General features: G+C 37.2%; 1 protein-coding gene and 1 non-coding gene across 7 annotated transcripts in view; one reads left to right on the plus strand and one right to left on the minus strand.

The window, feature by feature from the left end:
* Window positions 1-3,657: 3,657 nt before the first annotated feature.
* The window catches only part of HELQ (helicase, POLQ like), a 46,962-nt gene continuing 23,109 nt past the window's right edge, over window positions 3,658-27,510 (minus strand). For 2 of the 6 annotated variants that reach the window (XM_054688266.1, XM_037530380.2), the window contains 7 exons: window positions 26,044-26,302; window positions 22,339-22,496; window positions 20,767-20,865; window positions 19,017-19,190; window positions 16,358-16,471; window positions 15,331-15,465; window positions 3,658-4,066 (listed from right to left, as the gene is read on the minus strand). In XM_054688266.1, coding sequence (XP_054544241.1) covers window positions 3,950-4,066; window positions 15,331-15,465; window positions 16,358-16,471; window positions 19,017-19,190; window positions 20,767-20,865; window positions 22,339-22,496; window positions 26,044-26,302 — 1,056 coding nt within the window. In that variant the 3' untranslated portion in view covers window positions 3,658-3,949. Of the gene's footprint in view, window positions 4,067-4,300; window positions 5,786-15,330; window positions 15,466-16,357; window positions 16,472-19,016; window positions 19,191-19,572; window positions 19,615-20,484; window positions 20,557-20,766; window positions 20,866-22,338; window positions 22,497-26,043; window positions 26,303-27,510 lie in introns of those variants that run through there. The other 4 variants (XM_037530381.2, XM_037530383.2, XR_008549324.1 and 1 more) reach the window with 3 other exon arrangements.
* LOC119230276 (U6 spliceosomal RNA) lies at window positions 10,832-10,938 on the plus strand. Its single transcript, XR_005121720.1, has one exon. It is a non-coding gene; the product is annotated as a U6 spliceosomal RNA (small nuclear RNA).

The raw sequence follows: 27,510 nt of genomic DNA on the forward strand, positions 1-27,510 counted from the left end.
GGATCCTTTTCAAGGTCGTTCCTTTTTCTAAAGATTTCTGCTACAGGAGTTCTTGAACCATGAATTAGCTGTGGAAACAGCTGGAAAAACCCTTTTCTTACTCCCTGGTGATCATGTAGAGAAAAGTCAGAACTAAAATTACATTAAAGATTAGGTTTTACAATATAGATTGAACGAAATCCAGTCTTAGGATGGCATTTTAAAAAGTGAGCTGGTAGGGATGGAGTCTAGGGATGGTGGCCTATGGATGAAGTCTCAGATCTACCACTGCTACGGCCTGAGTTCAATCCCTGCCAAGGAGCTGACCCACATGGTGCAGCAGACCTCTCCTGTCTCACCCACTGCTCCCCTCAGCAATGTATTTCAGTCTATCTTCCTGTTCTGTTCCCCACTCTGTGTCTGGTGAATCCTCTTATCCCCTGTACCTCTGGCTACACCCCAGATCTTGTATGCAAAATAAAATAAAGCTTTTTTTAAAAAAAGTGAGCTAGTAGTACATTTTGTGCAAATTCTGGAAAATAACAAGGATTCTCTTCTTCACTAAACTTTACACAGGCTCCTTTGAATGCTTTTTTTTTTTTTTTTTGTGGGACCCTCACTGGTGGCTAGGGATCGAACTGGTGCTGCAGAGGCTGTGGGCAGCCTTGCAACCCAGCGCTCAACCGCTGCACCACCAGGGGAGGCCCTCCTTTGAATGCTTTTATTGACTAGGACTTCACTATGGCCTATAAAAACTGCAGGCATCCAACACAAATGATTTCACCCATTCCCTAAGGCCCCGCTAAAAGACTTGAACAAACACTAACAGTTTCTAACAGCTGAAGGTGGCATTCTTAGGATGACCCTAGCATCCATCTGAGAAATCTCAATGCTGCCATTATTGCCGCTTACTCCAGCCCAAAGCTGGAAATAGCTAAGCTCCTGAAGCCCCACCTCCTGGTCCATCAGCTCAGAAAGCTTACACTTGTAAATTCCCTGTCCTCCTCTTCCCCTTTCAGATATGGGTCTTCCATCACCCAGAACTATATTGTGGTACCTGTGAGTTCTTTGAAATGTAAACACTGAGGGAAACAACTCCTGCAGTGTTTCTCAGGCCTCAGGCTGCTTGCTCTAACTTGCACTGCTGCCTCCTGTCCTAAAGATACTACAGGTCAGCTTCTCCTCCAGAGAAGCACCAAGTAGTAAACCCAGACTCTGCGGGAGTCTTGTTTGTTCCCTTCCTCACACTCCCTTTAGAAGGCCCATTACCTCTATGCTAATCAGAGTTGAGCTCAGTTCTCTCTGGACCCTCTTCCTCATTGCAATGTTTTTTACTAAATAAAGTCTGTCTTTACCACCTATCACTGGTATCTGACTGATCTTTGATAAAGGTGAGACACATTTTCTATATGCCCTAGGGAGCTGTGATTAAACAGCACGAGCAAGGCCAAGGTTATGAGCTTGATCTCCATATGGCTGCCCATGTTGTGGTCACGTATGTACACATCTGTCAGCTGTTTCACAAGTGTCTCTCAGTGACTACAGGGGACACAAGATGAGAAACTAGAGATGAGAAACTCGTCACAAACTATTTGATGCTGCTTTTTTTGGTTCTCATTACTACTTTAAGAGCTCAAATACACAAGTGGTATAGCTTATAGCTGCCACTTTGTATACCTCAGCTAGAAGAGTATCTTCTTGTCAGCACTTATGCTCTCCTGTGCCCAAGACCCCTTTCTCCAACCTGGTCTGACCTCTCAGTGTCTAGCTCATCATCTACCTTTTCCATAAGTTCTTTAGTAACCGGGTGATCCCCAGGGAAAGGGGAGGTTCCAGGTTCCCTGCCCCACTCAAGGAAGGGTGGAGCTGAGCAGGGAGAAGTGATTACTGGCAGGGAGAAAGAAGAGAGGAGATCAAGAAGGAGACCTGGAGGAGGCACATGTCATGAAGAGACATGTGAAGAAGCTACACTTGCTTCTCAGCCTGGGACTTGTACCAGGGACTTGGGGGAAATGAGTCTCTTGAAACAAGCGTGGGTGAGAGGCCCGTGGGGAGGTTGACAATGGCAGTCTTCATCTTGATTTTGCTCCTTTTGTCCCAGATCTGCCTTACCCCTTTCTTGCTGTTCCCTGCCAGAAGGTGTCTTAGACTAGTAGCAAGCTTTCAGGTCTCAGTGGCCCAGCTTCAGGCCAACCCTGTTTGGCTGGGCATTTGTCTACGAAAGGATGGGTAATTCTTTGTGTTTTATTGGGAGACTTGTATTAGGAATATCCATTTTTCTCCTCTCTCTCTGCACACTAATCCTATTAAAGATCTATCTCACTAACAGTGTGCTTTCTTTGACTTTGTATGGTAGATGGTAGAATCTCTTTTAGAGCATACACTACTTAATAGTTTGGGATCCCTGGGCATCCCTTGTTCATGCACTAACAGAAACAAAACATACACTTGAATGTATCAGGTACCAAATTTTAAATATCAGTTACTAACAGTATATTAATTTATACTGCCAGTGTCATCTGTTTTAGAGCATCTGTTTTCTAAAAGCCAACTATTTGCATTTGGTGAAGCTTAATCATCTAAGACATTTGGTTCAGTTAGGAAAAAAAACCACTCATTTCCTTCAGAGTGACAGCTGTAGTGCCAAATAGTAAAATATTTATACAATGCATACTCATGATCTCCTGAAAGACAATTATCACATCTTTAAGAAGCGCTCCAAATGGCCACATATCACTGGATAGCTATTTACTAAAAAATCAAGACTATTTTAATCATGAAAAATAAAGTAAATGAAGCTTTATAATTCATCACAAAAAGTTCTTAATCATTTCATAGGATTTTACATAGGAGGAAGAACAAATACATACAGAAATAATTATCAGTATTATCCAGGTGTGAGCCTTTTCTTTATCTCTTATTATAGGTGAGCTGCACTTTTTTCATTTGTAACATGGGATAAAAAAAGGAATTATCTAAATAATATACACAAAATATTTAGCATAGCATAGTACTGGCACATGATAAGTCCTCAATGAATGGTAGTTTATTGTCACTCTCAGTCCTATAATTTATCATTAACAGTAACAAAAGAAAACACTTTCAGTATTACTAACAAATTACTGGAAATTGTCAAAGAAAACCAAGCATAATAATTAAGCATCCTTGGTGTTATGTCTTATTATAATGGGATGGTGTTCAAAAGCTGCAGTGACTCTTGTGTGAGAAGGTTCTTACAAAGGGAAGTGTAAAGCCAAGGAGGACCTTATCTCAGTCCTTCCTGAAAAAATATAAGTTTGGGTATTTGTTGAGAGGGTACCTTGAGTTTAAAAAGGCTTTAACTGGACAAAAAGTAGGATGTGCCCGATAGAAAAACCTTGTCTTGGGCCTCCCCGGTGGCGGAGAGGTTGAGTGCAGGGTTGCGAAGTTGCCCGCAGCCTCTACAGCGCTGGTTGGATCCTTGGCTGCTCCCAGGCCAGCGGAGGAGGGTCCCACATGGCTCGCAGACCTCTCCTGCCGCCCGCTGCTCCCCTCAGCAGTGTACTTCAGTCCTTCTGCCTGCTCTGCTCCCCACTCTGGCTCTGGTGAATTCTCTCACCCTCCCGCGCCTCTGACTGTACCCAGTGCTTGTATAAATAAATAAATCTTTAAAAAAAAAAAAAAAAGAAAAACCTTGGTGATTGTTGTTTAAACTCAAAGCGCAAATCAAAAGAAGCTAGAACATTAGAAAGATCTTGGTGAAGCATTCCAGAAATGAGCAAGTTGGGCTACAGCTTGAAAAAAATATTAAAATACAAAACCTGATACCACATTGGAACTGCTGAAATTTCAATGTTTTAAAGCCTGCTATGTAAAAACCACAGGTCATTTCTTTATGCTTCAGTACAGATGACAGCCTCAAAAATTCCATGTTCAAATCTTTGATTTGCCTCACCTTTTAAGTTGGTGTGGAGGTAAGCAGAAATTCAGCTTAATGTTTTCCTAAAAGGCTAGTTGTTCTAACTCCTGAGTTACAGTCTTCCACTGTGATTAAAGTGTCACTGACACTAGATATTGACTTCCTGCCTTCCACCTCTTCTCCCTGTTTCTGAAAAAATTAAAACAAAAACAAAGCTTCACTCTGGCCGAGGAGGTGGGCAAAGGACTCAACCTGGCCCAATAAGGGATTTTCTCCCTGAAATTAGAGCAGCAAGTTCATTTGTTCGTTCGTTCATTCGTTCGTTCCTTCTCTCCTTCCCTCGCTCTTTCCTTCCTTTTTTAAAGAAAGAATATGCATTTATTTACTGCACTGCTACAAGAGCTGGGATGCTAGGCTGCCAAAGGTGCAGGGATGTGTGTGTGTGTGTGTGTGTGTATGTTCATCAGAGACAGATGAACAGAACAGGATGCAGAACAGATGGATCTACTGAAATACACTGCTGAGTGGAACAGCAGGCAAGACAGAGGTCTGATGTACTATGTGGGTCAGGAATCCAACAGTGGCTGTGGATAGCTTCATAGAGCTGAGACAACCCTTTGCGCCACCAGGGAGGCCCTATTTCTTTCTTTTGAGCAAATTTGTTCATAATACGTTGCCATCTCTCTGTGGCTGCTCAGGTTTCTCCTTCACACTGCATCCAATCACCATCACCCTATTACCAAGTATCGTATGTTCTGCTGCTTTAGGAAACAGTCATTTTCCTAAAGAGGAAACAGAAGGAAGGAAACTAATCTTATGAGTGGAACTTTTGTCCTCTTCTAGAAAACAACAATCGGTGTAGTTAATTGGGTAATATTCATTTTTCACAGCAGTTCCTATTTTGTGCAGTGAGCCTCAGCGGGTGCTGTGTAGCATACAAAGATGATAAAAAGGACTTGGCTCTCCAGGAGATTACAAACTAGTAGTATTAAAAAAAGACATGGGATTTATTGTAAACACCTTGTTTTGTGGTTCCTGTAGTGTTTGGGGACAGACGGGAGGAAATGGAACAGAGAAGAAAAGTAACAATAGTCCATATATGCTTGGCATTTATTCAGTGGTGTGCAGAAAGTGATATTCTTTTGTAAAAAATGCCTTATGATTTTTAAAATAAATTTAGTGAAGCTATAAAATATTTTAACAGTATGTATTTTTATAAATATACATATATGTCTACATTTTCTTTTATATTTATGCCATGGGCATAAATGAGAAGCTTACAAAACCTATAGGACAGAAACCCTTATATGGGAGGGGGTGGATGAGGATGAACTTGGACAATTTCATAGAGGAGACTGTTACTTGAGCATTTACCACATATTTGAAATAAATAGCACATTTTAGATATTTTCCCACGCATTGGAGAGAGTTAAGAAGGAGGTTGGAAAGTCCCACAGTTAAGTTCTGGGATTTTCAAATAGTCTAGAGGTTTGTGAAAGAAATGGATAAGAAAATAATGAAATACCTGGGTACAAAGGTAAGATGGAGCTACGTTAAGGAGTTGGATTTCATTTTGTAGTGGGCATTATAGATTTTTGAGGAGAGAAAAAATATGTAAGTATTGAAGAAGATGAATTATTAGTGGAAATGTTACCGCAATTACAGGTGAGTTGAATATCTAAACATCATCCATAGTTCTTATATATCATTAAAATGTACTTTTTCACTTTAAATTACAGGGAATCTTTAATAAAACGTATGTCCAATAAATTCATATTTGAGAATGTTCATCAGATTACTTCATGCCTATTCAGTAGAAGAGACCTCAACACCGGGGAAATCACTAGGTAATCTCAATAACTCTTCTATTTCTTCTTGCAAAGCTTCTGCTTTTTCATGCAACAGCATCTATAATAAAAAATCATGACATGAGGTCAAAACATGCATTGCTATCAACATGTTCGATGCTGTCCCACATAGCAAGAGCATCTGCTCTGAACACTTTTACTGTACCATCAAACATTAGACATGCGCTGAATGCTAACTTACTACCATCCATTAGACACCTGAATCCTTATACATTAGCAATCTAGACATTAAAACTAATAATGAGATTGAAAAATGGTCACTTAAGTACAAGTGATTATAGTAAATGAAGCTAAGGCATTTAGTTAAAGTCATTTTAGCTGACCACTGCATTTAGTGTACCAAAAATGAAGGAGCTTTAATACTCTCAAAGATTTGTTTTATTGATGACTCAGCTACTTAAAAATTAACTTTTAATCTATAAAATCTAAGACAATTTTGCAAAAATTTAATTACCTCTTGAAAATGTTATCCTTTATATTTTATGATTTCTCGAAATTTAAGTCTGATCTTTTAGGAACCTATCAGTGCTTCAAAGAAAAGTTTTATTCAAGTTCCTAAAATTAATATCATTAATTTCAAATGGCACACAGAAGATGTAAAAGAATATTTTCTGAGCAATGACTTTTTTCCATTCTAAAGAGCAGAAATATATTGATAGTATTTTTTAGCAGCTGGGTTTTATATATATTGGGTGAAATATATGTCTACTTCCGTTACAAAATTTTCATAGTAAAAGTTTAGCAAAATTACGAGGAAATGTCATAAGAAACAAAGTGAAAAAACCCACATGCTTATCAATTTGATATAAAGCATAATATTACATGGTATTATATATGAATTAAAATTTATGATTAAATATATTAAAATATAATTAGGTAAGTTTTTCAGTAATGGTGAGCATGTAAAATGAATCTCCAAGCACACCCTCTAAAAACTGTACAGATAAACAACAAGTAAACCACGAAAAACTCATGTATCATCATTATTTGAATACAGAGAATGCCATCAACCTGAAATTACTTGTAGTTAAAAATATCCACCAATTCCCAGCAGGGCCATTTCTAAAACTTCTATCCCAAGTGCTTTGCAGAAAAAAACTACATGAGAAAGAAGAGAAGAAAAGGTCTATGAGTAAATAAAATCACCTCCAAAGAGAAAAACTTTACAATTACCCAAAGTACAAAAATAATCTTGGTATGTTAAAACATGTTTAGAGGAAGAGAATTAAAGTGGAACTCTAGAAGATAGTCTTGGAAAGGCAATATTTCTAGGGAAGAAAATAGGCAAAAAAGAGAGAGGTACCCTTTGGAAGTTGAGAAGGGAGGGAGCCTCCCTGGTGGCTCCAGGGGTTAAGTCTCAGACCTACAAAGCTATCTGCAGCCAGCCGCTGTGGCATGAGTTCTATCCCCAGCCAGGAAGGTGACCCGCATGACACAGCAGACCTCTCCTGTCTTGCCCGCTGCTCAGCAGTGTATTTCCGTCAATCTGCCTGTTCTGCTCCCCACTCTGTCTCTGGTGAATCCTCTTACTCCCTGCACCTCTTCTCTGGCCTGTACCCCAGTTCTTGTATGTATAAATAAATAAATCTTTTTTAAAAAAAGAGAGAAGGGAAAAAATAAGAGAACAAAATTCAGGATACTAGAGGACAAAGAAAAACTAAAAATCAGAGCACACAGTTTCTCCTTGTACTCCTCTCCTACCCCAAGCTTCCTATTAAAGAATCTATATTTTGCTACACTGACAGAAAACAGGCTCTTGAACTAGTATCCTTATAAATCAATCTAAATTGCTAGCCAGTCTAAGAAAAGCAGAGGCATACACAGTTCTCATCTATACAAAAGTACTACAGAAAACAAAACAAAACAAAACAGAAAATGAGACTCAAAACACTTCCGCTCATAAAAATTTCCTTCCCTGAAAACAAACCATGAAGTAGAAAAAAATGTAAGACAGCATTCCAAACAAAATTAAATATTCTAAAAGAAAGGATTTAGAGATGTTGGGTGAGGAGGGAAGGGAAACATACTCTGAATACAAAGTTCAAAAATTGACAACAGAATTGGACCAAACAGTTGGATAATTTCAGGAAAGAAACAGAAGGGCAAAATCATATATGAAATTAAAGCTAAGGGGATGCCCAAGGAAGAGCAGATTTGAACAAAAAACTAATTAGGGTCACTGAGAAAATATTAGGAAAACAATTACCAGAATGAAAATGAGATAAAAGGAAGGCATAGCCTCGTAAAATGACTTAAAATTCAAAATTAGGAGAATATGTTAATGAATTAATAGGATCCATAAAATTAATAGGATTTGATACTTCAAAAAAATCTATGACGTTGTGGAGCGAGGGGACTAAAACAAATATGTCAGAAACTAACCATACTAAAGCAGATAAAAAAGAAAACCACCACCAAGTAACATTTGAACACATTATTTCAATTTCATATTCTCATATGAAAGATAAAGTTATAAATAAATACTAAACTCTAATTAGTAAGTTTGCTTTCTTTGCGGTGGCATGCTTTAACAAATTCTAAAATTATTTTTCTAGGATTAAGCAAAAAAGATAAATATACTGATGAAAATAGGAACGAGGTTTGTCACTGTTGGGGAAACTAAAATTAAGAGAAGGAGGAAAACTACACAGACTTGTGTAACATGGAATTGGTGGGTCAGAGTAAAGACGAATAGGCATTTTTTTGACAACTCTACTGAGAGATCGATTCTCCTCTCAAATCAGTGCTGGTCTTGGTGATTCACTTGTGACTCAGAGAATGCAATAGAAATGATGTCGCATGATTTCCAAGGTCTAGTCAAAAGAAACTTTGCAGTTTTTGCCTTGTTTCTTGGAATGAGACCATTCAGATTTCTCTTTCCTCTTGGATCCCAGCAACCATGTGTATCAAAAACCAAGCTACATGGAAATTACAAATGAGTAAGAAACCCACAATGTTTTAAAAGAAATGATGCTAGCTTGAATAAAAAGGGAGAGAGAGAGAGGGTACAAAATAAAAAGAAGCTTGAACCTACAGCCAGGAAGTAGACTGAGAAAGCTACCTAGCTACAAATATAGGTCATTGCTTATGGAGAAAAGAGGAATGACTCACATGAGAGAAAATAAAGCCGGTAAGAATCATTCTCAGGGAATAGAACTGGGGTCTAATCAAGGAATTTACCACCTATGCCTGGCTGGATTTCAGAACTGTTAATACGTATCATCCATCTTCCCCACCTTTTGAATGTACTGTGTACTGTGCATGTGGTATCTTAGTTCAGGTTTTGAGATTGAAAAGGACAATACTTGTGAAATTGCAAGCAAAGAAGATCACTCATACCTGGACTTGATTTAGAAGAAATTCTGGATGTTGAGCCTGAGTCTGATGCCATAAACAAATAAATCTTTTGGGAGTGAACAGAATTTGCATGTGGGGAAAATGTAAATGATTTGTGATTAAAATGCAGACAAAGATGACTGAAAATTACTTGACATTCCCTTCATCTAGAGGTGGGGGTCTAATTCCCCTTCATTGTCATCAAGGTAGACCTTAGTGGCCTTCTTTCTAGTGACCAACAATATGCAACAGGAGTGACACTGTATAACTTCTGAGGTTAGTTCAGATTTCTTGCATTTTCTGCCTGATCTCTTGAAATGTTCACTCTCTGGATATGTCTCTTTAAAACCTATTTTCCATCTCAGGGTAGACACAAGCCCATGGAAAGACCATATGTAGTTGTTCCAGTTGAAAATCCTAAATAACACCCGGTTTTCAACTGCCATCTGTGTGAGTGAGCCATCTTGGATCTCCGGTCCAACCTTCAAATGACTACAGCCCCAGTCAAAATCTCATTGTGATGCATGAGACTCCAAATATGAATCACCTAACTGAGCCCTTCTAGAATTCCTGATCTACAAAAAACACCAGCAAAAATAAATAGCTATTCTAAGTCACTAAGTTTTGAGATGAAACTTTGTTATACAGTAATATGTACCTGGAAACATCAGAATTGCAATTATCAGTATGAGCTCACAGGCTTTAATGGTTTATACATAAGTATAGATTAAACTATATAGACATATGTGGGCTCTGTCTGCTGAGAGAACCCAGAAACAAAGATATATCCCGCTGGTGATGAGCACACTTAGTCCCTAAAACTTTACCACTCTTCACTAAAAAGAAAGAGGACTCTGGAAGAGTGGCTGATTTCATGACTGAGGCAAAGTAAATTACAAGCTGAACAGAAACATCTTGTTGTGCCAGAATGCTGGTTATTAATTTTATTGCTTCACAGCTCCAAATCTATCCTTCATTGTCCTGCTGGAAATACTAGAGCTAGATATTGTTCTAATTTCCCAGCTGGTACAACGTTATGCTTTGTCAACAAAGATACTGGAGAGACTCTAGAAGGAAGGGGAGTCTCTTCTTATGACTCCTGAAATGCTTGTCTGACATGCTGGACATCTGGCGGCACTTGAATTTCAATAGCACCCCCTACAGACAACTTTCTGACACGCTCCAAGGGCACCATAGCTATTAGAGCTTCCAAGTTCAACAGCACCTTTCAGAGAACTTCCTGGCAGTTTTGTCAGCATCCAAATGTGCAGTGTTTGCTTACCAGCCTTGGCTACAACACCTCAGTACACTTCTCCATTGTCTAGTGGGCCACAATCACACCTTCTCTAGAGACATCTGAATTCCCATCCACAGGGGTGATATAGCATGGGGTGGATCTTCTCTCATTATTCCTTCCTATATTCTTTAAATTTCTGTTTATCTATTCCTTCGAATCATATACAGTGATGGAAACTAATGCTACCTCAAATAAATAAATAATTAAATAAATGTCTCTTTATTCTGTAGAAATCAACTAGTAACCAGTTACTAATTATTAATTAATTAGACATTTCCATTCAAATTACTGGTGGTTTCCATTTCCTAACAAATAGACCTTGACAGATATAGTCAGAAAGCAAAAAAGAGCCCTAACAATGATGGGAACAAGTCAAAAAGACACAAGAACCAGTATGCAGGGGCTCCTGGTAGCCAAACCTAAGGCCATTTGAACATGAAAATATGTAATGGTGTGTTTGCTTCGGCAGCACATATACTAAAATTGGAACGATACAGAGAAGATTAGCATGGCCCCTGCGCAAGGATGACACGCAAATTCGTGAAGCGTTCCATATTTTTCTTGAAATTCTTGGGATACAAGGAACATACCTCAACATCATAAAGGCCATCTATGACAAGCCAACAGCCAGTATCATTCTCAATGGTGAAAAGCTGAAAGCAATTCCATTAAGATCTTGGAAACAAGACAAGGATGTCCACTCTCACCACTGCTTTTCAATATAATACTGGAAGTCCTAGCCAGAGCAATAAGACAAGAGAAAGACATCCAAGGAATCCAAATAGGAAAAGAAGAAGTCAAACTATCACTATTTGCAGATGATATGATAATATACATAGAGAACCCCAAAAATCTCCACAGAAAACTAATTCAACTCATTGGTCAGTTCAGTAAAGTGGCAGGATACAAAATCAACATGCAAAAGTCAGTAGCCTTCCTATACACAAACAATAAATCTGAAGAAGAAGAAATCAAAAAAACCACCCCTTTTATTATTGAAACAAAAAAAATCAAATATTTGGGAATAAATCTAACAAAAGAGGTAAAGGACACCTATACAAAGAAAAACTATAAAACACTGTTAAAAGAAATAGAAGAAGACACAAAGAAATGGAAAAGGACACCCCTGCTCATGGATTGAAGAATAAACATTATTAAAATGGCCATCCTACCAAAAGCAATATACAGATTCAATGCTATTCCAATCAAAATCTCAATGGCATTCTTCAAAGAAATAGAACAATTATTGATGAAATTCATGGAATCACAAAAACCCCGAATAGCCAAAGCTCTTACTGGAAAAAAAAAAAGAAGGAAATGGAGGCACAAACTCCCAGACTTCAAACTATACTACAAGCCTAATCATCAAAACGGCATGGTATTGGAACAAGACAGACATACAGACCCAATTGGATCGATAGAAAATCCAGAAATAAACCCACAGATTTATGGTCAACTAATCTTTGACAAAGGAGCAAAGACTATGCATTGGAGCAAAGAAAGTTTGTTCAATAAATGGTGCTGGGGGGCCTCCCAGGTGGCGCAGCGGTTGAGCGCTGGGTTGCGAAGCTGCCCGCGGCCTCTTGGCGCGCAGACCTCTCCTGCCGCCCGCTGCTCCCCTCAGCAGTGTACTTCGGTCCTTCTGCCTGCTCTACTCCCGGCTCTGGCTCTGGTGAATTCTCTCGCCCTCCCGGCTTCTGACTGTACCCAGTGCATGTATAAACCAAAACAAACAAACAAACAAAACAAATAGATAAATAAGACATGCTATAGAAAATTAAAAAAAAAAAAAAAAAAAAATAAATTGTGCTGGGAAAAACTGGGTCGCTACATGCAAAAGAATGAAGCTTGAACCACTACCTCACAACCATACACAAAAATCAACTCAAAATGGATTAAAGAACTAGACATTAAGACCTGAAACCATTAAAATATATAGAAGCGAAATATAGGCGAAACACTACGTGATTTGCACATCAAAGACATCTTTACAGACACATCACCCAAAGCAGTGATAGTGAAGGCAAAGATTAAACAGCAGGGACTACATCAAATTAAAGAGCTTCTGCCCACAGCAAAGAGACAATAACAAAAACAAAGAGAAACCCCACCAACTGGAGAACATTTTTGCACCCAACACTAATGATAAAGGACTGATCACAAAAAATCTGCAAAGAGCTGAGAGATCAGCAACAACAAAAGAAAATAATCCAGTCAAAAAAATGGGCAGAAGAGCTAAAAAGAAACTTCTCTGAAGAGGAAATGCAAATGGCCAACAGACATATGAAAAAATGTTCAACATCACTTGCAATCAGGGAAATGCAAATCAAAACTACCATGAGATACCATCTCACAACCAGTGAGAATGGCACATATTAAAAAACTAGCAACAACAAATGTTGGCGAGGAATGTGGAGAAAAATAACTCTTCTGCACTGTTGGTGGGAGTGCAAACTGGTCCAACCACTATGGAGAGCTGTGTGGAGATTTCTGGACCTACTAAACACAGAGCTTCCATATGATCCAGCAATTCCACTCCTAGGTATTTACCCAAAGGACACAGAAACATCAATTCCAAAGAGCACCTGCACCCCTATGTTTATAGCAGCACTGTTTACAATAGCTAAGCTTTGAAACAACCCAAATGCCCAAAAGTAGATGACTGGATCAAGAAGATGTGGTACATATATACATGGGAATATTACTCAGCATTCAAAAAAGATAAACACATGCAATTTGCAGCAACATGGATGGCGCTGGAAGGGATCATGCTCAGCGAAATAAGCCAAAAAGAAAAAGAAAAATACCGGATGGTCTCACTCATAGCAGGAATCTAGAAAACTTAAATAAGGGACCAGGAAAATGAATATAAGAAAGTGAAAATCAAAATCAACAAAAAACTATGAACCAGAGACACTTTTTGGGGGTGGGGGGCGGGAGGGGAAGGATTGGGTCAGAATGGGGCGTTTGCAATTGTATGGGGGAATATAAAAATAAAATTTAAGATTAAAAAAAAAAAAAAAAGAAAATATGTAATGGTAGTAATGGATTAAATCCCATTGAGGAAGCATGAACCTATGGCTCAAAATGATATAAATAAATAAATGAAGAAGGAAGTGCTTTTTTCATAGCAAAATGTCAAAAAATGCAGAAGGAACAATGTAGTCAGAATATCATCATTTGGCAAAAATCAGTGGATACTGAAAAAAGCATGTGAAAATAATGAAGAATAGGATATCTACATAGTCTCAAAGTTTCCACTTATAAAATATGAATTACAAAGGGAAAATAACTTTACAGTAGAGAAACTTGTCAAATAACAGTTTCTTAGCCATGTGAGCCAATGTTATATCAGTTATGGGACAATCTCATATCCTGTGGCTTCTGATAGACATACATCACTGTAGTGGCCTTCCTACAAAAAGCTATGTAACTTCAATACAATCCTAAATGATTTCCTTATTTCCATTCTTACTCTACAATTTACAACCTCAAATCAACTCCTCTACTCAAAATCTTCCAAGGAAAAATTCATTTTACTCTTTCAAGCTCTCTGGAAAGCACAAGGATGTTGGGAACCAGAGCCCGTGTCTTAGGTTGCGAGATGGAAGCCATGCATTGAGAATGGCTGAGCAATGAGACAAATCAAGTATGGGTCTGTAAGGGCAGGAAGGGCACAGTGCAGGTTTTCTGATCCAGCAAGCTGGGTAAAGAAGGAGTCCTAAAGAGTCCTCGGTGGGTTTTGCAGGCTTTTTATTTAGATTTACCAGGCACATGGCAGGCAGGGGTGCTGGGGGGCTGGGAGGCTGGCAGTCATCCCAGCCCCCAGCAAATCCTCACTCTATCTGGGCTCTCTGGTGTTCTCTCTGCTTCTCTTCCTCTTCTGTTCGTTCTTGGCTTCTGCTGGAGTCCCTGTGATGCCGCCCTTATAAACTGTCTCTCAGCCCAGGTGTACCCACTCCGCCATCAGGCATGCATTCAGGACCACAGGGTTCCCTCATCTATCCTAATGGCGGGAGGGCAGAAAAGCCTGATACTTTTTCCTTAGCCTACACGGTCCTTGGATTTACCACTGTGTCTTCTTATCAGCTACCTGCCAACCCCAAGAATTTCTGATGGATCAAGATCAGTTTTAGTGTCTTCATCTGTCAACTAATGCTGACACTGACTGTCCAACTCCTAAGATTACTATAAAGATCAGTGTGAGCACCTACTTTTTATTCAAAAGAGGAAGATGAAATTTACCTTTTAACAAATTCAGATCTATGTATATTACAACAGTGTAACAATACAGTTAAAAAAAGTTAAACAACTTCAGACTACAAGAATAGAACTATATTTGAGATCAAGAAGGAAATGATCCCAAACAGCTGTGAGTGGCTTTATCCACACAGAACAGAAGGGTAATGACAATTGCATCTGGCAAAGGGTAACCAGGAGAGTGAATAGTCTAAAACTAGATTATTTAATATTGATGAGAGAAACAGAAAAGAGCTAATTTTGGGCACAATAAGAGCAGTTTTCAAATGTTTGACAAATTAACATATGAACAAAAAAATAAAATAGTTCCAGAAGGAAGTAGTACAATGCAACCCTAACAGTGTCAAAAAATAGAACTACCTGATTTTTGAGATGGTAAGCTCTTTGTCAATGAAGGTGTTTCACAAGTGGGAAGACCAGATGTTGGGATGCTGACAGAAGGACTTCTATGAATAGGATCGGGGTGACAGAAAGCATCGTGTGCCAGAGTTCCCTGTACTTCAATGAATTCTGGAAACTGCTTTTATTTTTTAGGAGGTCCTCTTTTTCTTTTTTTTAGCAAGACTTGGATCATAACATATGAACTATTTTTATCCACACATTGTTAAGTCCACACTTTTATGTCTATAGATAAATATATTTTTATGTCTAAAGTATAAAATATCATGAAGGTTAAAATATGGTTTGCTTACCTTTGCTGATGAAACAATTTGCTTGGCCTGGCGTCTTGATAAATGATCAATTGTCCTTATTAACACTTCAGGATCTGCATTAGCTAAGTGCATTAGACTTTTATAACCTGCATTGTGTAATTGTTTTGCTCGACCCTGAAAAGTATCATGAAAATCAGTAGGATCAGACTTTGGGATTAGGAAAAAAACATTAAAGTGTCTTATTCAAATGAAAATTTTGCATGTAAAGAAAGGAATAAATTAATAAAGTAAACAAATTTTGAGGAACTTTTTTTCTCTTTTATTTTGTATTTTCTTTATAAGGATTTAATCTAGAAAACTTCTATAGATGGTGTTATATTGAATTTTGAGGAATTTTAAAGATGCACTTGGGTGGTTCCAGTGTGACTTGCAAGAGAGCTTTCCGTGCAGCTTAAGTAAACTGAGGTGTGCTGTAATTAGGAATGGAAACCCATTAAGGCACTTAGGATAGAGCCATTATTTTAAATCTCCAGTCAAATGTTCAAGGCCAATACTTACCAGCTACTTAGGGGACCACTAATGAGTGTGTGCATGTGCTTTCCCAGCAGAACAACTTCTCACACAAAATAACAGAGAATAAAATGAAATTGAAGGTTGGTGAAAAAAGCTTAAAAACCAGCTGATGATACTTTTTTCTAACTCTCTTAGGAATGTAAATAACCCTAGTTACCACCAAATCACTACTACATTAAATAAGTACTTCTAAACTGACAGAAGTGAGGGAGGCAGGAAGAGATGCTAAGGATGAACTGTAGCACAGGCATAACTGTGAGAGTCATTTTCATCCCCATTGTCATTTTTTTGCCTGTACATGTTATTTTTCGTCAAGAATGCTTCCAGGTTAATGGGGGATTCTGAGAGGCCATGGCAATAATTTTTTTTCCTAAAGGGGCTGCCATGACAAATGAGCAACAGAGCTGTAAAGTCTTATCATAAACAAAACAGTAAAACCTGATTTTTCTGTTAGTTGAAATTATCTCAACTGGCAAACTGCAAAGTTACTAACCTCTAAAACTCCAGTCACTTCCATGAGAGGAATTAGCTCTGCCTTTACACAGTAAGTCAACCTCTTGGTAAGTTCTACCAAAAGGGCTCTATAAACCCAAAACTCCTCAAGTTCCTGTAGGACACAAAGCAATATACAGAATTAAAAGCTGTTTTTTCAAAGTTCCGTTCGTGTGATAAAAGACTCAGAGAGGATGTTCTATTATGTAAGTTCTGAACTTGAATTAAGCCAGAGTGAAAAATGACTCAAGCAAAATTATTATGAGGAAACAACACGGAGACTCTGAGAGGACCAAGTAGTTTAGGGATAAGATTGGAAACTGAAAAATAAGTCAATATGAAAAGTTCTATTCTTTTATCTATTATATATTCTTTTATCTATTCTATTCTCTCTCTATATATTTATATATATCAAAACATCAGGAAAAGCATGCATAGCATTTTTTTTTCAAATGACCAAAAATAATTTCTACCTCTGGGAATTTATCCTGAAGACAACTTATTAAATATGGAGGGATTCAAATGTAAGACGATGTTCTGTGAAACCAATACTTAAAACAAAAATACTGGAAGCCATGAGTTGATAATTATTAATGCTGGTGGTTAAATGGGTATTCATTATATTATTTTGTCTTCTTTTGTGATGGAGATTTTCTATAACAGTATTTTTTAAAATGCCCTTTTAGGCATCATTGTGAGATTATGAGGAGCATACAACAGCATTAGCTGGCATGTTTGTACTCAGTAGGAAAGTCAATACACTAAAGGTGGTTGTAAAAATAACACCTTGAATAGAACTACTACATCAATCAACCCTGAAACTGCCTTACTGCCCGGAGCCGTCCGGAGTATGTGCCGTGTTGCATATGCGTGCCATGAGTTCGCTTTACCGTTTCGCCTTCGGAGAACCACAGGTTTTTCCTGTAAAGCACATGAGACTGGGAGGTACGGGGGGAGGAGCTACGAGGGTATAAGAGGAGAACGCGGGAGAGAGAGGAGAAGAAGAAAAGAGATTTAAGAGGAGAACGCGGGAGAGAGAGGAGAAGAAGAAAAGAGATTTAAGAGGAGAACGCGGGAGAGAGAGGAGAAGAAGAAAAGAGATTTAAGAGGAGAACCACGAGAGAGGAGAGTTACTGCGAGAGGAGCAGAGAGAAGGCCAGGGAAGTAAGAAAGACAGGGAAAAGTAAAAGAGAAGGAAAAGGAAAAATAAAGAAGCAAACGCTAGCGTCAAGTTGTCAAGCCCCTCATTTCAATCCTCAGCCCTTCTCTTTTCGTGCCTCCGAATCCCGCGGGTCGGGACACCTTACCACTGTATCTTTACTGCTATATAAGACTATAATTTTCCCTTGTTGTTCACACTTTTGTGGGTACTTCTATCATTTGTTAAAAATATCGTAACTAATACTATCTTAACTAATACTAATACAATGATGTACATTCTATACCACCTTCATAACTTTTTAGAAAAAAATACTTTAAAATATTGAAAAGACATTTATGAGCACAGAAGTTGTCAGGTAGACTGTTACTAGAACTGACAATCAAAATTATAGTTGTTTTTAAAGTTCAACATATAGATTCTTTTACTTGAACAATTCTCAAATCCTTATAGTCCAAGTAAAATAAAGGTAATGAATATTAGGAAAAGCATCTTTAATTACAAAGACCAACAAACAAAAAATATTTAAGAAAATCATTTTAAAAGCTAATTTCTCCCCTATTATCTATAATTTTTACCTACTGTTTAAGTAGCATGTGATTAAGAAAAATAACCTAATATTAAAAAGTTAGCATAAGCAGCAAGTTTGCTAAAATAGTTATTCAATTCAAACATTATAATAAAATTAATTGCCATGTACATACACAGAATATGTGACTAAGATAGGAAAATGAAGTAGATTTTAAGTAAAAAAAAAATGGAGTAAAATGTTTTCAAAAATTGAGTATAGAAACAAACATGTAAAGAATTTATGATGCCCCCAATAAGAAGAAATTTAAACATAAAAATTGTTTATACATTAATTAAAAAAATTATCTGAGCAGAACAGTCTGGTAATTTTGATTGAAATACTTAAGGAAATTCTGAAAGTTTCTTTTAGCAAAGTCTTAAAAAAAACATCCCAAATGCATTTGGGCAAAATAACATTTTCTTCATGAATATTTTATAAAGTAAAATTTGATGTAGGAATTTAAAGTAAATGTCTGACATTGGAAACAAAAATGGTAAATTACTATGGCAATCAAAAGTACATGATATTAAGTAGTCTCGGGGTACCTGCTGGATATTAGTGATATACTGATCAAACACTTAATGTGATTATCATGTAAGAGAAAGACACACAGAATCTACAATGAAGTGTCCTTAAGAGATGATTCCAAATATCTGAAACAACTAATGGTGGTTGAAAGAGAATGGTTAAACTAGGTGCTTTCTACTTTTTCATTATATATTTTAGTTAATTCTGTCATTTTTGTATCTTTATCATACATTTATGTATTCCTGTAAGTGGATAAAAACACAGATAAAATAAATTCTGAATGCTTTGTAATAACAGAATTAAGTCAGCAATGGGAAAATAATGACTAACTGGTTTTGAGCTTAGTGCAACAGTTAAATAAAAATATGCACAAAGTATACATCAATTACTCAATGGAATTACCTCACAGAAATGTAACAGACATGATGAGAATGCAGCAGCTCCAGTGTGGAGATTTTGTATATATCCTCGAGGCATATTAAATTTTTCAGACACACTCCAAATATTGGTCTCTTTGAGCAAAGTATAAAGAACAAAAGATAGGTATAGTCTGTTGACAATGTCCTTGTCCACCTTCTAGAACGACATAATCAAATGTATTTATGTACCAGACCTGTTAAAAATGTAAAATATTAAAAAAATGTACAATATTTTCAAACTGGACAAAAGATAAAAGTGAAGTTGTATTACCGAAAAGCAAGGACAAAATGATTCCATAGAAATAAAGCTAATTTCGGGCCTCCCTGGTGGCGCAGCGGTTGAGCGCTGGGTTGCGAAGCTGCCCGCAGCCTCTGCAGTGCTGGTTCGATTCCCGGCTGCTCCCTGGCCACCGGAGGAGGGTCCCACATGGGGCGCAGACCTCTCCTGCCGCCCTCTGCTCCCCTCAGCAGTGTACTTCGGTCCTTCTGCCTGCTTTGCTCCCCGCTCTGGCTCTGGTGAATTCTCTCACCCTCCCGCGCTTCTGACTGTACCCAGTGCTTGCATAAATAAATAAATAAATCTTAAAAAAAAAAAAAAAAGAAATAAAGCTAATTTCTAACACATGTATTTTAGATTCATTCAAATTACTATTTTTCTAAGTATAAAAAAAAGAGATGAGTCAAACTGTTTTTGTTTTAAATTAAACTTCTCTCTACAGAGAGATTAGTGGGTTCATTTGTGTTCCTCCTCTCCCTCTGAGAAAAGATATGTTCAAGTCTTAACCCCTGGTACCTGTGAATGTGATCTTATTTAGAAATAGGACCTTTGCAGATGTAATTAGTTAAGGATCCTGAGATTACATCATTCTAGATTTCTAGGTATATGGTGGGTCCTTTAGGGCTCTTTGTTCAACGACTGATGTCTTCATGTTTATAAAAGGAAGAGAGAAATGAAGCAATAGAGAGAACAAAGCAATGTGAAGATGGAGGCAGAGATTGGAGGGATGCATCTATAAGTCAAGGAACACTAGTAACTGCTAGCAGCAACTAGAAAGTAGGAGAGACGCAAGACTCCCCCTTCGTCAGAGCCTCCAGAAGGAACCATTCTTGCCAGCATCTTGATTTCAGACTGCTGGCCCCCTCCTCTGTGAGAGAATACATTTCTGTTGTTTTAAGACACCCAGTTTGTGCTAATTTGTGATGGCTGTACTAGGGAAAAATAGAAAGGGAAGCATTTCATGTACTAGATGGGGAGTTCTTTGAGGACAACAAACAGCAACAAAAACACAAAACTTGTCCCATCTTAGGTTCCCTGATACCAAGTAGAATGTCTAATATACATTTCTGGAAGATGTATTTTTCTCCCTTGAATTGAAATTACTACAGGATTATATATACAATGAAAACATTTTATAAATATTTTACAATTTTTTTATTGTAGTCTAAGAAAGCTTACAGAGGTTTAACTTTTCCCATGATGAAAGTCTTACTTGTCCATGGCTGACATTTCAGAATACAAAGATCTGAAAAAAAGGTCATCACACCAACCAGAATTATTTTTGGTAAATGTATAAGTTTATGGTTCTCAGATATGTTTTATATAGCAGCACGGGCATTATATTAAAGAAAAAAATGAAAATGATCAATTCAACAAAGGAAATAATAAGTTAACAGTATTAATTTTGTTAAATAGATTTAGTTAATTGTTTAGTAAGGAAAAAAAAGACTGGTACCTTCTTGACAACTTGACCTGATGCTTTTTTCACAAGAAAGCTTTCAGAGATGCCAACAAGAGCAGCTACCTTTTGTTCTGCTGGATTGAGTTTGTTGAACTACGTAAAAAGGGTAAATACATGAAAAAATTAAATTGTAACCATAAAAAATTCTGTCATTTGAATCAAACCCAGTACTTCCTTTGATATCTCATTTTCATCAAGAGGAGATGAAAACAACGTAAATGCTTTTTACAAATACTGTAAGCTTAAGAAATATATTATTAAAATATAACATCTGTTAGACTTAGACACACACATGGTCACAAATACGGATTTCCATGGACTTTGTGTTTATGTTTAATATTGGAGATGTTTAGGGAGAAGAGGGAAAGATTTTGAAAGTAACCGCAGTATATAGTTTCAATTAAAAACACTCATGGTAACAACTTAATGATATGACATTAAAAAGAAAGTATTTCCTGCAGTTAAAGCTGTATACCACTCTGTCTAATGTATGTTCATACATCTAGTCTGTTCACAGTTATGTCATGAAAGACTGAACTTCATGTTATATGTACTGTTTTTACAGTAATCCTGACTGAGCAGGAAATAGGTATAAATGAAGTGACTTATGCTATCAATTAAAGCAGCCACTTGTTTATGAAGATACTGACAAACAGATGAGAAGAAAGGATAGACAGACTAGCTGAGGGAGAAGACAAGGTCAAAATAAAATTAATAGGTGGCCCAGATACTATATCTTTGAAAGCAGTATAAGTGTAGTAACTGAATTAAACCATGTGAAATGCTTTGGATTTCATGCCCATGGGTCCTCCTAAGTTTTGGCAACTGTGGCTTGAGGCTTGGTCTACAGAAGCAGCCTTTCCCTCCTGAGAGTTGTCCTTCTACAGAAACTCATCTTAGTGGTTCTTATTTCCTCCCCCTTTTACTGCAAATTAAATTGTATGCTTATATATTATAATGTGAGTTTCCTCCAGTGAATTATAGTGTAATTATATGTGACTGACTGGAATTGTAAGTTAAATCTCTTCACCCAGGTGGAAGTTAGCACGTTGAGATCCAAACTTCATACTGCACTTTACCATTTGGTTTTGTAACAAACAGGGTCAATTGCACCTTGCCACTGCTGATATAATAGATAGTCCTGCTCGGGTACAAACATCACAGCTTTGTGTGGATCTGACAGAGCTGTCATGTAATTAGAATCTCAATCATCAGAAATGGCTCTCACTGTTTTCTTTACATTCTAGGCATTATAAAATGTAGTGGTCACCAAATCATAACAGAAACTGTCAGTGGAAAAACAGAACAAGGAATGATTCTTTTTATCCTGCACCTTTCTTTATTTTTCAATAATAAGTTCATATTTAATAGAAAGATAATATTTATGTTAAATAAAACAAAAATGCAGTTGCCATGTGATTATTTTCAAAAATTGAAAGACAAAGGCAATTTCAATTTTTTCAAATGTTTTTAATAGAGAAAAACAAACTGAATAACTTCTTGATAGAATTCATATCATTATTAATAAACTAAAATAGCTTATATTGCAGAATCTTAAATTCTTACCTGCCTGAAGTATATCATCCAGTCGGGGTCACACTGAGAAGCCATATCATAGGGAGTTGATAGGTAGATTAGATGGAGAAGGTTTTCAAGCACAAGCCCTTCAAGACCTTTCTTCAAGTCTCTGTAGAGAATGTCACAATAAGCCAAATCTATAGTTCCTAAAAGACACACATAAATATTTCATCTTTCAAATTATCAGAGAGGGAAAGAAAGTCTTGGTAGTAGTTATCTAAATACAGCAAAAAGTCTTCAAAAATCTATTATTTTGTGGGTTAGCATAACTATTTTGGAGGTCATTTTGACAATATCCATCTACATTTAATAAGTATATACCTTCTGATCCATGTACTCTATTTTTGGGATTATAATCCAGGAAAATATTTTCATATATACCCAAAAATACATGAATAGAATTGACCATGTAGCCTTGTTTAAAATTGAAAAAAAAAAAACCATTTAATTCAAGTGTCCATTAGTAGGGGGACGATTAAATAAATACTATGGATTACTATAGTATTAGAAAAAAGAGGTATTTAGTGGACTGACATGTGAAGATGCTCATAATATTTTATAAATAAAAACAGCAATTTGCCAAAACCTGTACTCTTTTTTTAATTATTTTTTTATTTTAACATTTAACATTTTTTACATTTTTTTAGACATTATTTGCTTTCCCCCACCCCTTCAGATTGAGTCCCCATAGAATTTCCTTCCCTAAGGTACCCATGCACCATCACCACAGTCCCCAGTGCTTCTCCCTCCCTCCCTCTCACCCCTTTCCCACCTCCTCTTTCCCACTGTCTCTGGTTTATAATTGTCTGTTTTTGTTATGTTATGTTTTGTACTTGTACTCTTATTCCTTCAAAAGGTAAACTACGTGCATATGAAGATACATATTTGTTTATATATATATATGCGTATATATACATATGCTCATACACACACTAATAGAGAGTGGAACTAGGAAAAGAGTATGGGATTACCCTTTCCATAATTCTGAGTTCTTAGAATTTTTTAAAAAGATTTATTTATTTATGCATACAAGAACTAGAGTGTAAGCCAGAGGTGCAGGGTGGTGGTGGTGAGAGTATTCACTAGATAAGAGTGCGGAGCAGAACAGGCAGATGTACTGAAATACATTGCTGAGGGAAATAGCAGGTGATACAGGAGAGGTCTGCTGTGCCATGTGGGTTAGCTCCCTGCCCGGCCTGGGACTGAACTCATGCTGTGGTGGCTGGCAGTAGCTTGATAGCGCTGTCTTTAACCTCTATGCCACCAATGAGGCCCTTCTTAGGATTTGTTTTTAAGACATGAATTATTTTACATTAAATAAATTATGATGCAGCTATCAAAAAAGGAACTATTCACTGTTATGGAACAATCATTCAGGTACCGTATTAAGCAGAAAATGCAAATTCCAAAACAATATAAATGATTGTTTAAAAACAAAAACTTTAAAAATTTTAAAACTGTATATATGTATGTAATATGCATTATAAAAAAATATCAGGAAAGATATACATCAAACTGGTATTCTTAGAGAGATACTCAGATTTGTGTGATTGATGAGGAAGAGGAGTGTGAAAGAAGGATAACATTTTTTTCCTCTGTATATGTCAGTAGTATTCTAAATTACTTAAAATTCAAAACATTTTTCAGCCTTTAAAAGTTGAAGTATTCTAATAACTTTTAAGATTCTTGTTACTCATTATCAAAATGCCCATCCTACCAAAAGCAATTTACAGACTCAATGCTATTCCAATAACAATTTCAATGACATTCTTCAGAGAAATAGAACTAATATTCATGAAATTCATATGGAGCCACCAAAAACCCTGAATAGCCAAAATTCTCCTGAAAAAAAAAAAAAGAAGGGAATGGAGGTATCATACTCCCAGACTTCAAACTACACTACAAAGCCACAATAATCAAAACTGCATAGTATTGGAACAAAAACAAACACATGGGCCAAGGGAATCGAATAGAAAATCCAGAAATAAACCCACAGATTTACGGTCAAGTAAAGGAGCAAAGAATATGCAATGGAGCAAAGAAAGTTTGTTCAATAAATGGTGCTGGGAAAACTGGGTCACTACATGCAAAAGAATGAAGCTTGACTACTACCTCACAACATGCACAAAAACCAACTCAAAATGGATTAAAGAACTTGACTTAAGACCTGACACCATAAAATATATAGAAGGAAATATAGGTGAAACACTACATGACATACACCTCAGTAACATCTTTAAAGACACATCACCAAAAGCAGTGAAAGCAAAGATAAACAGCTGGGACTACATAAAATTAAAGAGCTTTGGCCTCCCCGGTGGCGCAGCGGGTGAGCGCCATGCTGTGAAGCTGTCCGCAGACTCTGCAGTGTGGGTTCGATTCCTGGCTGGCCAGGTAGAAACCCACATGATGTGGCAGACCTCTTTTGTCTCGCTCTTCTGCACCCCTCAGCAGTGTCTTCGGTCTGTCTGCCTGTTCTGCTTCCCACTCAGTCTCTGGTGAATTCTCTCACCCTCCCACGCCTCTGACATGTACCCCAGTTCTTGTATAAATAAATGAATCTTTACAAAAGAAAAAAAATTAAAGTGCTTCCATACAGCAAAAGAGACAGAAACCAAAACAAAGAGACACCCCACCGAATGGGAGAAAATTTTTGCACACAACACTAATGATAAAGTGCTGATCACAAAAATCTACAAAGAGCTGATGAGACTCAACAAAAACAAAGTAAACAACCCAGTCAAAAAATGAGCAGAAGAGCTAAAAAGAAACTTCTCCAAAGAGGAAATGCAAATGGGCAATAGGCATATGAAAAAAATGTTCAACATTACGTGTAATCAGGGAAATGCATATCAAAACTACAATGAGATACCATCTTACACCAGTGAGAATGGCATATATTAAAAAAAACATCAACAACAAATGCTGATGAGGATGTGGAGAAAAAGGAACTCTCCTGCACTGCTGGTGCAAACTGGTCTAACCATTCTGGAGAGCTGTGTGGAGATTCCTCAGTCTGCTAAAGATGGAGCTCCCATATGATCCAGTAATTCCATTCCTAGGTATTTACCCAAAGGACATGGAGACATTAATTCAAAAGGGCACCTGCACCCCTATGTTTATAGCAACACTATTTACAATAAGTAAGCTATGGAAACAACCCAAATGCCCAAAAATAGATGACTGGATCAAGATGTGATACATATACACAATGGAATATTACTCAGCAATCAAAAAAGATAAACTCATGCAATTTGCAGCAACATGAATGGAGCTGGAAGGGATCATGCTCAGTGAAATAAGCCAGAAAGAAAAAGAAAAACACCAGATGGTCTCACTCATAGCAGAAATTTAGAAAACCTAAATAAGGGACCAGGAAAAAGACTAATTATTATAAAGTAAAAATCAAAATCAACAAGCAACTATAAACCAGAGATATACTCTGGGGGTGAGGGGTTGGGGAAGGGAGCAGGATCAAAACAAGTGGGGTGGGAATTGTATGGGGACTATAACCAAGATGATAATGCACTCATTGTGCAAAAATGAAAAATGATGTAAAAAATATATAAAATAAAAGGAAAAAAAAGACTGTTACTAATATGAAATTACAAATCCAAATCAAAGTAACAGACTATTTTCTATTTTTTCCAATGGATTTCACAGATTAATAACAAGATTTAGCTAAGCTCTTACCCTTAAAGGAAGCTTGGCCCAACTTTGTAATATGAAAATTATGTTGAAACTCTTCTTCAGATTGATGAATAGCATCCTTTTGTAGAAATCCCTTTTCTGTCAAAATAGGGTCTTTTTTTAGGAGTCCTTTTTCTGTCAGGTATCTAAGTGATTCTATGGTTATTTCCCAGAGACTTTTTTCTTTCAACAAAATCTTTTGCTGAACACCAAGAAATGTACCACTCATAAAGCGATGTATGTCACCAAGATTTGTTGCAATCTGAAACAATTCAGAACACCAACAGAGTACTTTCTTTAATTCAATACATCATTTTGAATACCTATTAATCAAATGATGACTTATCTCTAGTTCAAAGCTACTGAAAGAAAAAAATTAGTACAAAATCTATACAGTTGCATATATAAAGGTGCAGTAGTCTCTCCTTAATGGTGGTTTTGCTTTTCAGTTTCAGCCACTCCAGGTAGTTGTCCAAAAATATTACCTAAAAGAGTAATAGATAAGATACTCTAAACAAGATTTTTTTTAAAAGATTTATTTATTTATACAAGCACTGGGGTACAAGCCAGAGGCACGGGAGGGTGAGAGAATTTACCAGAGACAGAGCAGGGAGCAGAACAGGCAGAAGGACTGAAATACACTGCTGAGGGGAGCAGTGGGCAAGGCAGGCGAGGTCTGCCACGCCATGTGTCAATCTCCCTGACTGGCTGGGAATCAAAGCAGCAGTGCAGAGACGGTGGACACCTTCACAGCGTGCACTCAACCCGCTGCTCCACAGGGGAGGCCCTGAACAAGATTAATGAAACTTTTTTAACAGTAGATTGTTATAGTTGCTACTGTGCCTAATTTATAAATGAAACTTTATTATAGACTGGTATTCTTAGGTAAAAACAACATATATCAAATTCAGTACTATCCTCAGTTTCAGGTACCCATTGAGAGTCTTGGTACATATACCTTGCAGTTAAGGAAGGACTACTGTAATTTTATTATGGTATTTTAAAATTAATGAGAAAAAAACAAAGGGAAAAGACAGTTACAATATTCATATTTTTTGCTCAAAAACTTTTCATATTTCCCCATTAGAAAGACTGAGTTATAATTTTATTATTATTTTTTAAAGATTTATTTTATTTATTTATGCATATAAGAGCTGGGGTATAGGCCAGAGCTGAAGGGTGGGGGGATGAGAGAATTCACCAGAGACAGAGTGGGGAGCAGAACAGGTAGATTAACTGAAATACACTGCTGAGGGGAGCAGCAGGCAAGACAGGAGAGGTCTGCTGCGCCATGTGGGTTACCTCCCTGGCCATGGATCGAACTCATGCTGCAGTGGCTGCTGATAGCTTCATAGGGCTGAGTCTTAAACCCCTGCACCACTAGGGAGGCCCCATGAGATATAATTAACTTGTGATACTAGTTCCAGGTATACAATATTACTATATGTATATACTGTGAAATGATCATCA

This window comes from Talpa occidentalis, unplaced genomic scaffold, assembly GCF_014898055.3.
Source record: "Talpa occidentalis isolate TD23 unplaced genomic scaffold, MPIMG_talOcc4v2.1 talOcc4.6, whole genome shotgun sequence".
NCBI lineage: Eukaryota > Metazoa > Chordata > Mammalia > Eulipotyphla > Talpidae > Talpa > Talpa occidentalis.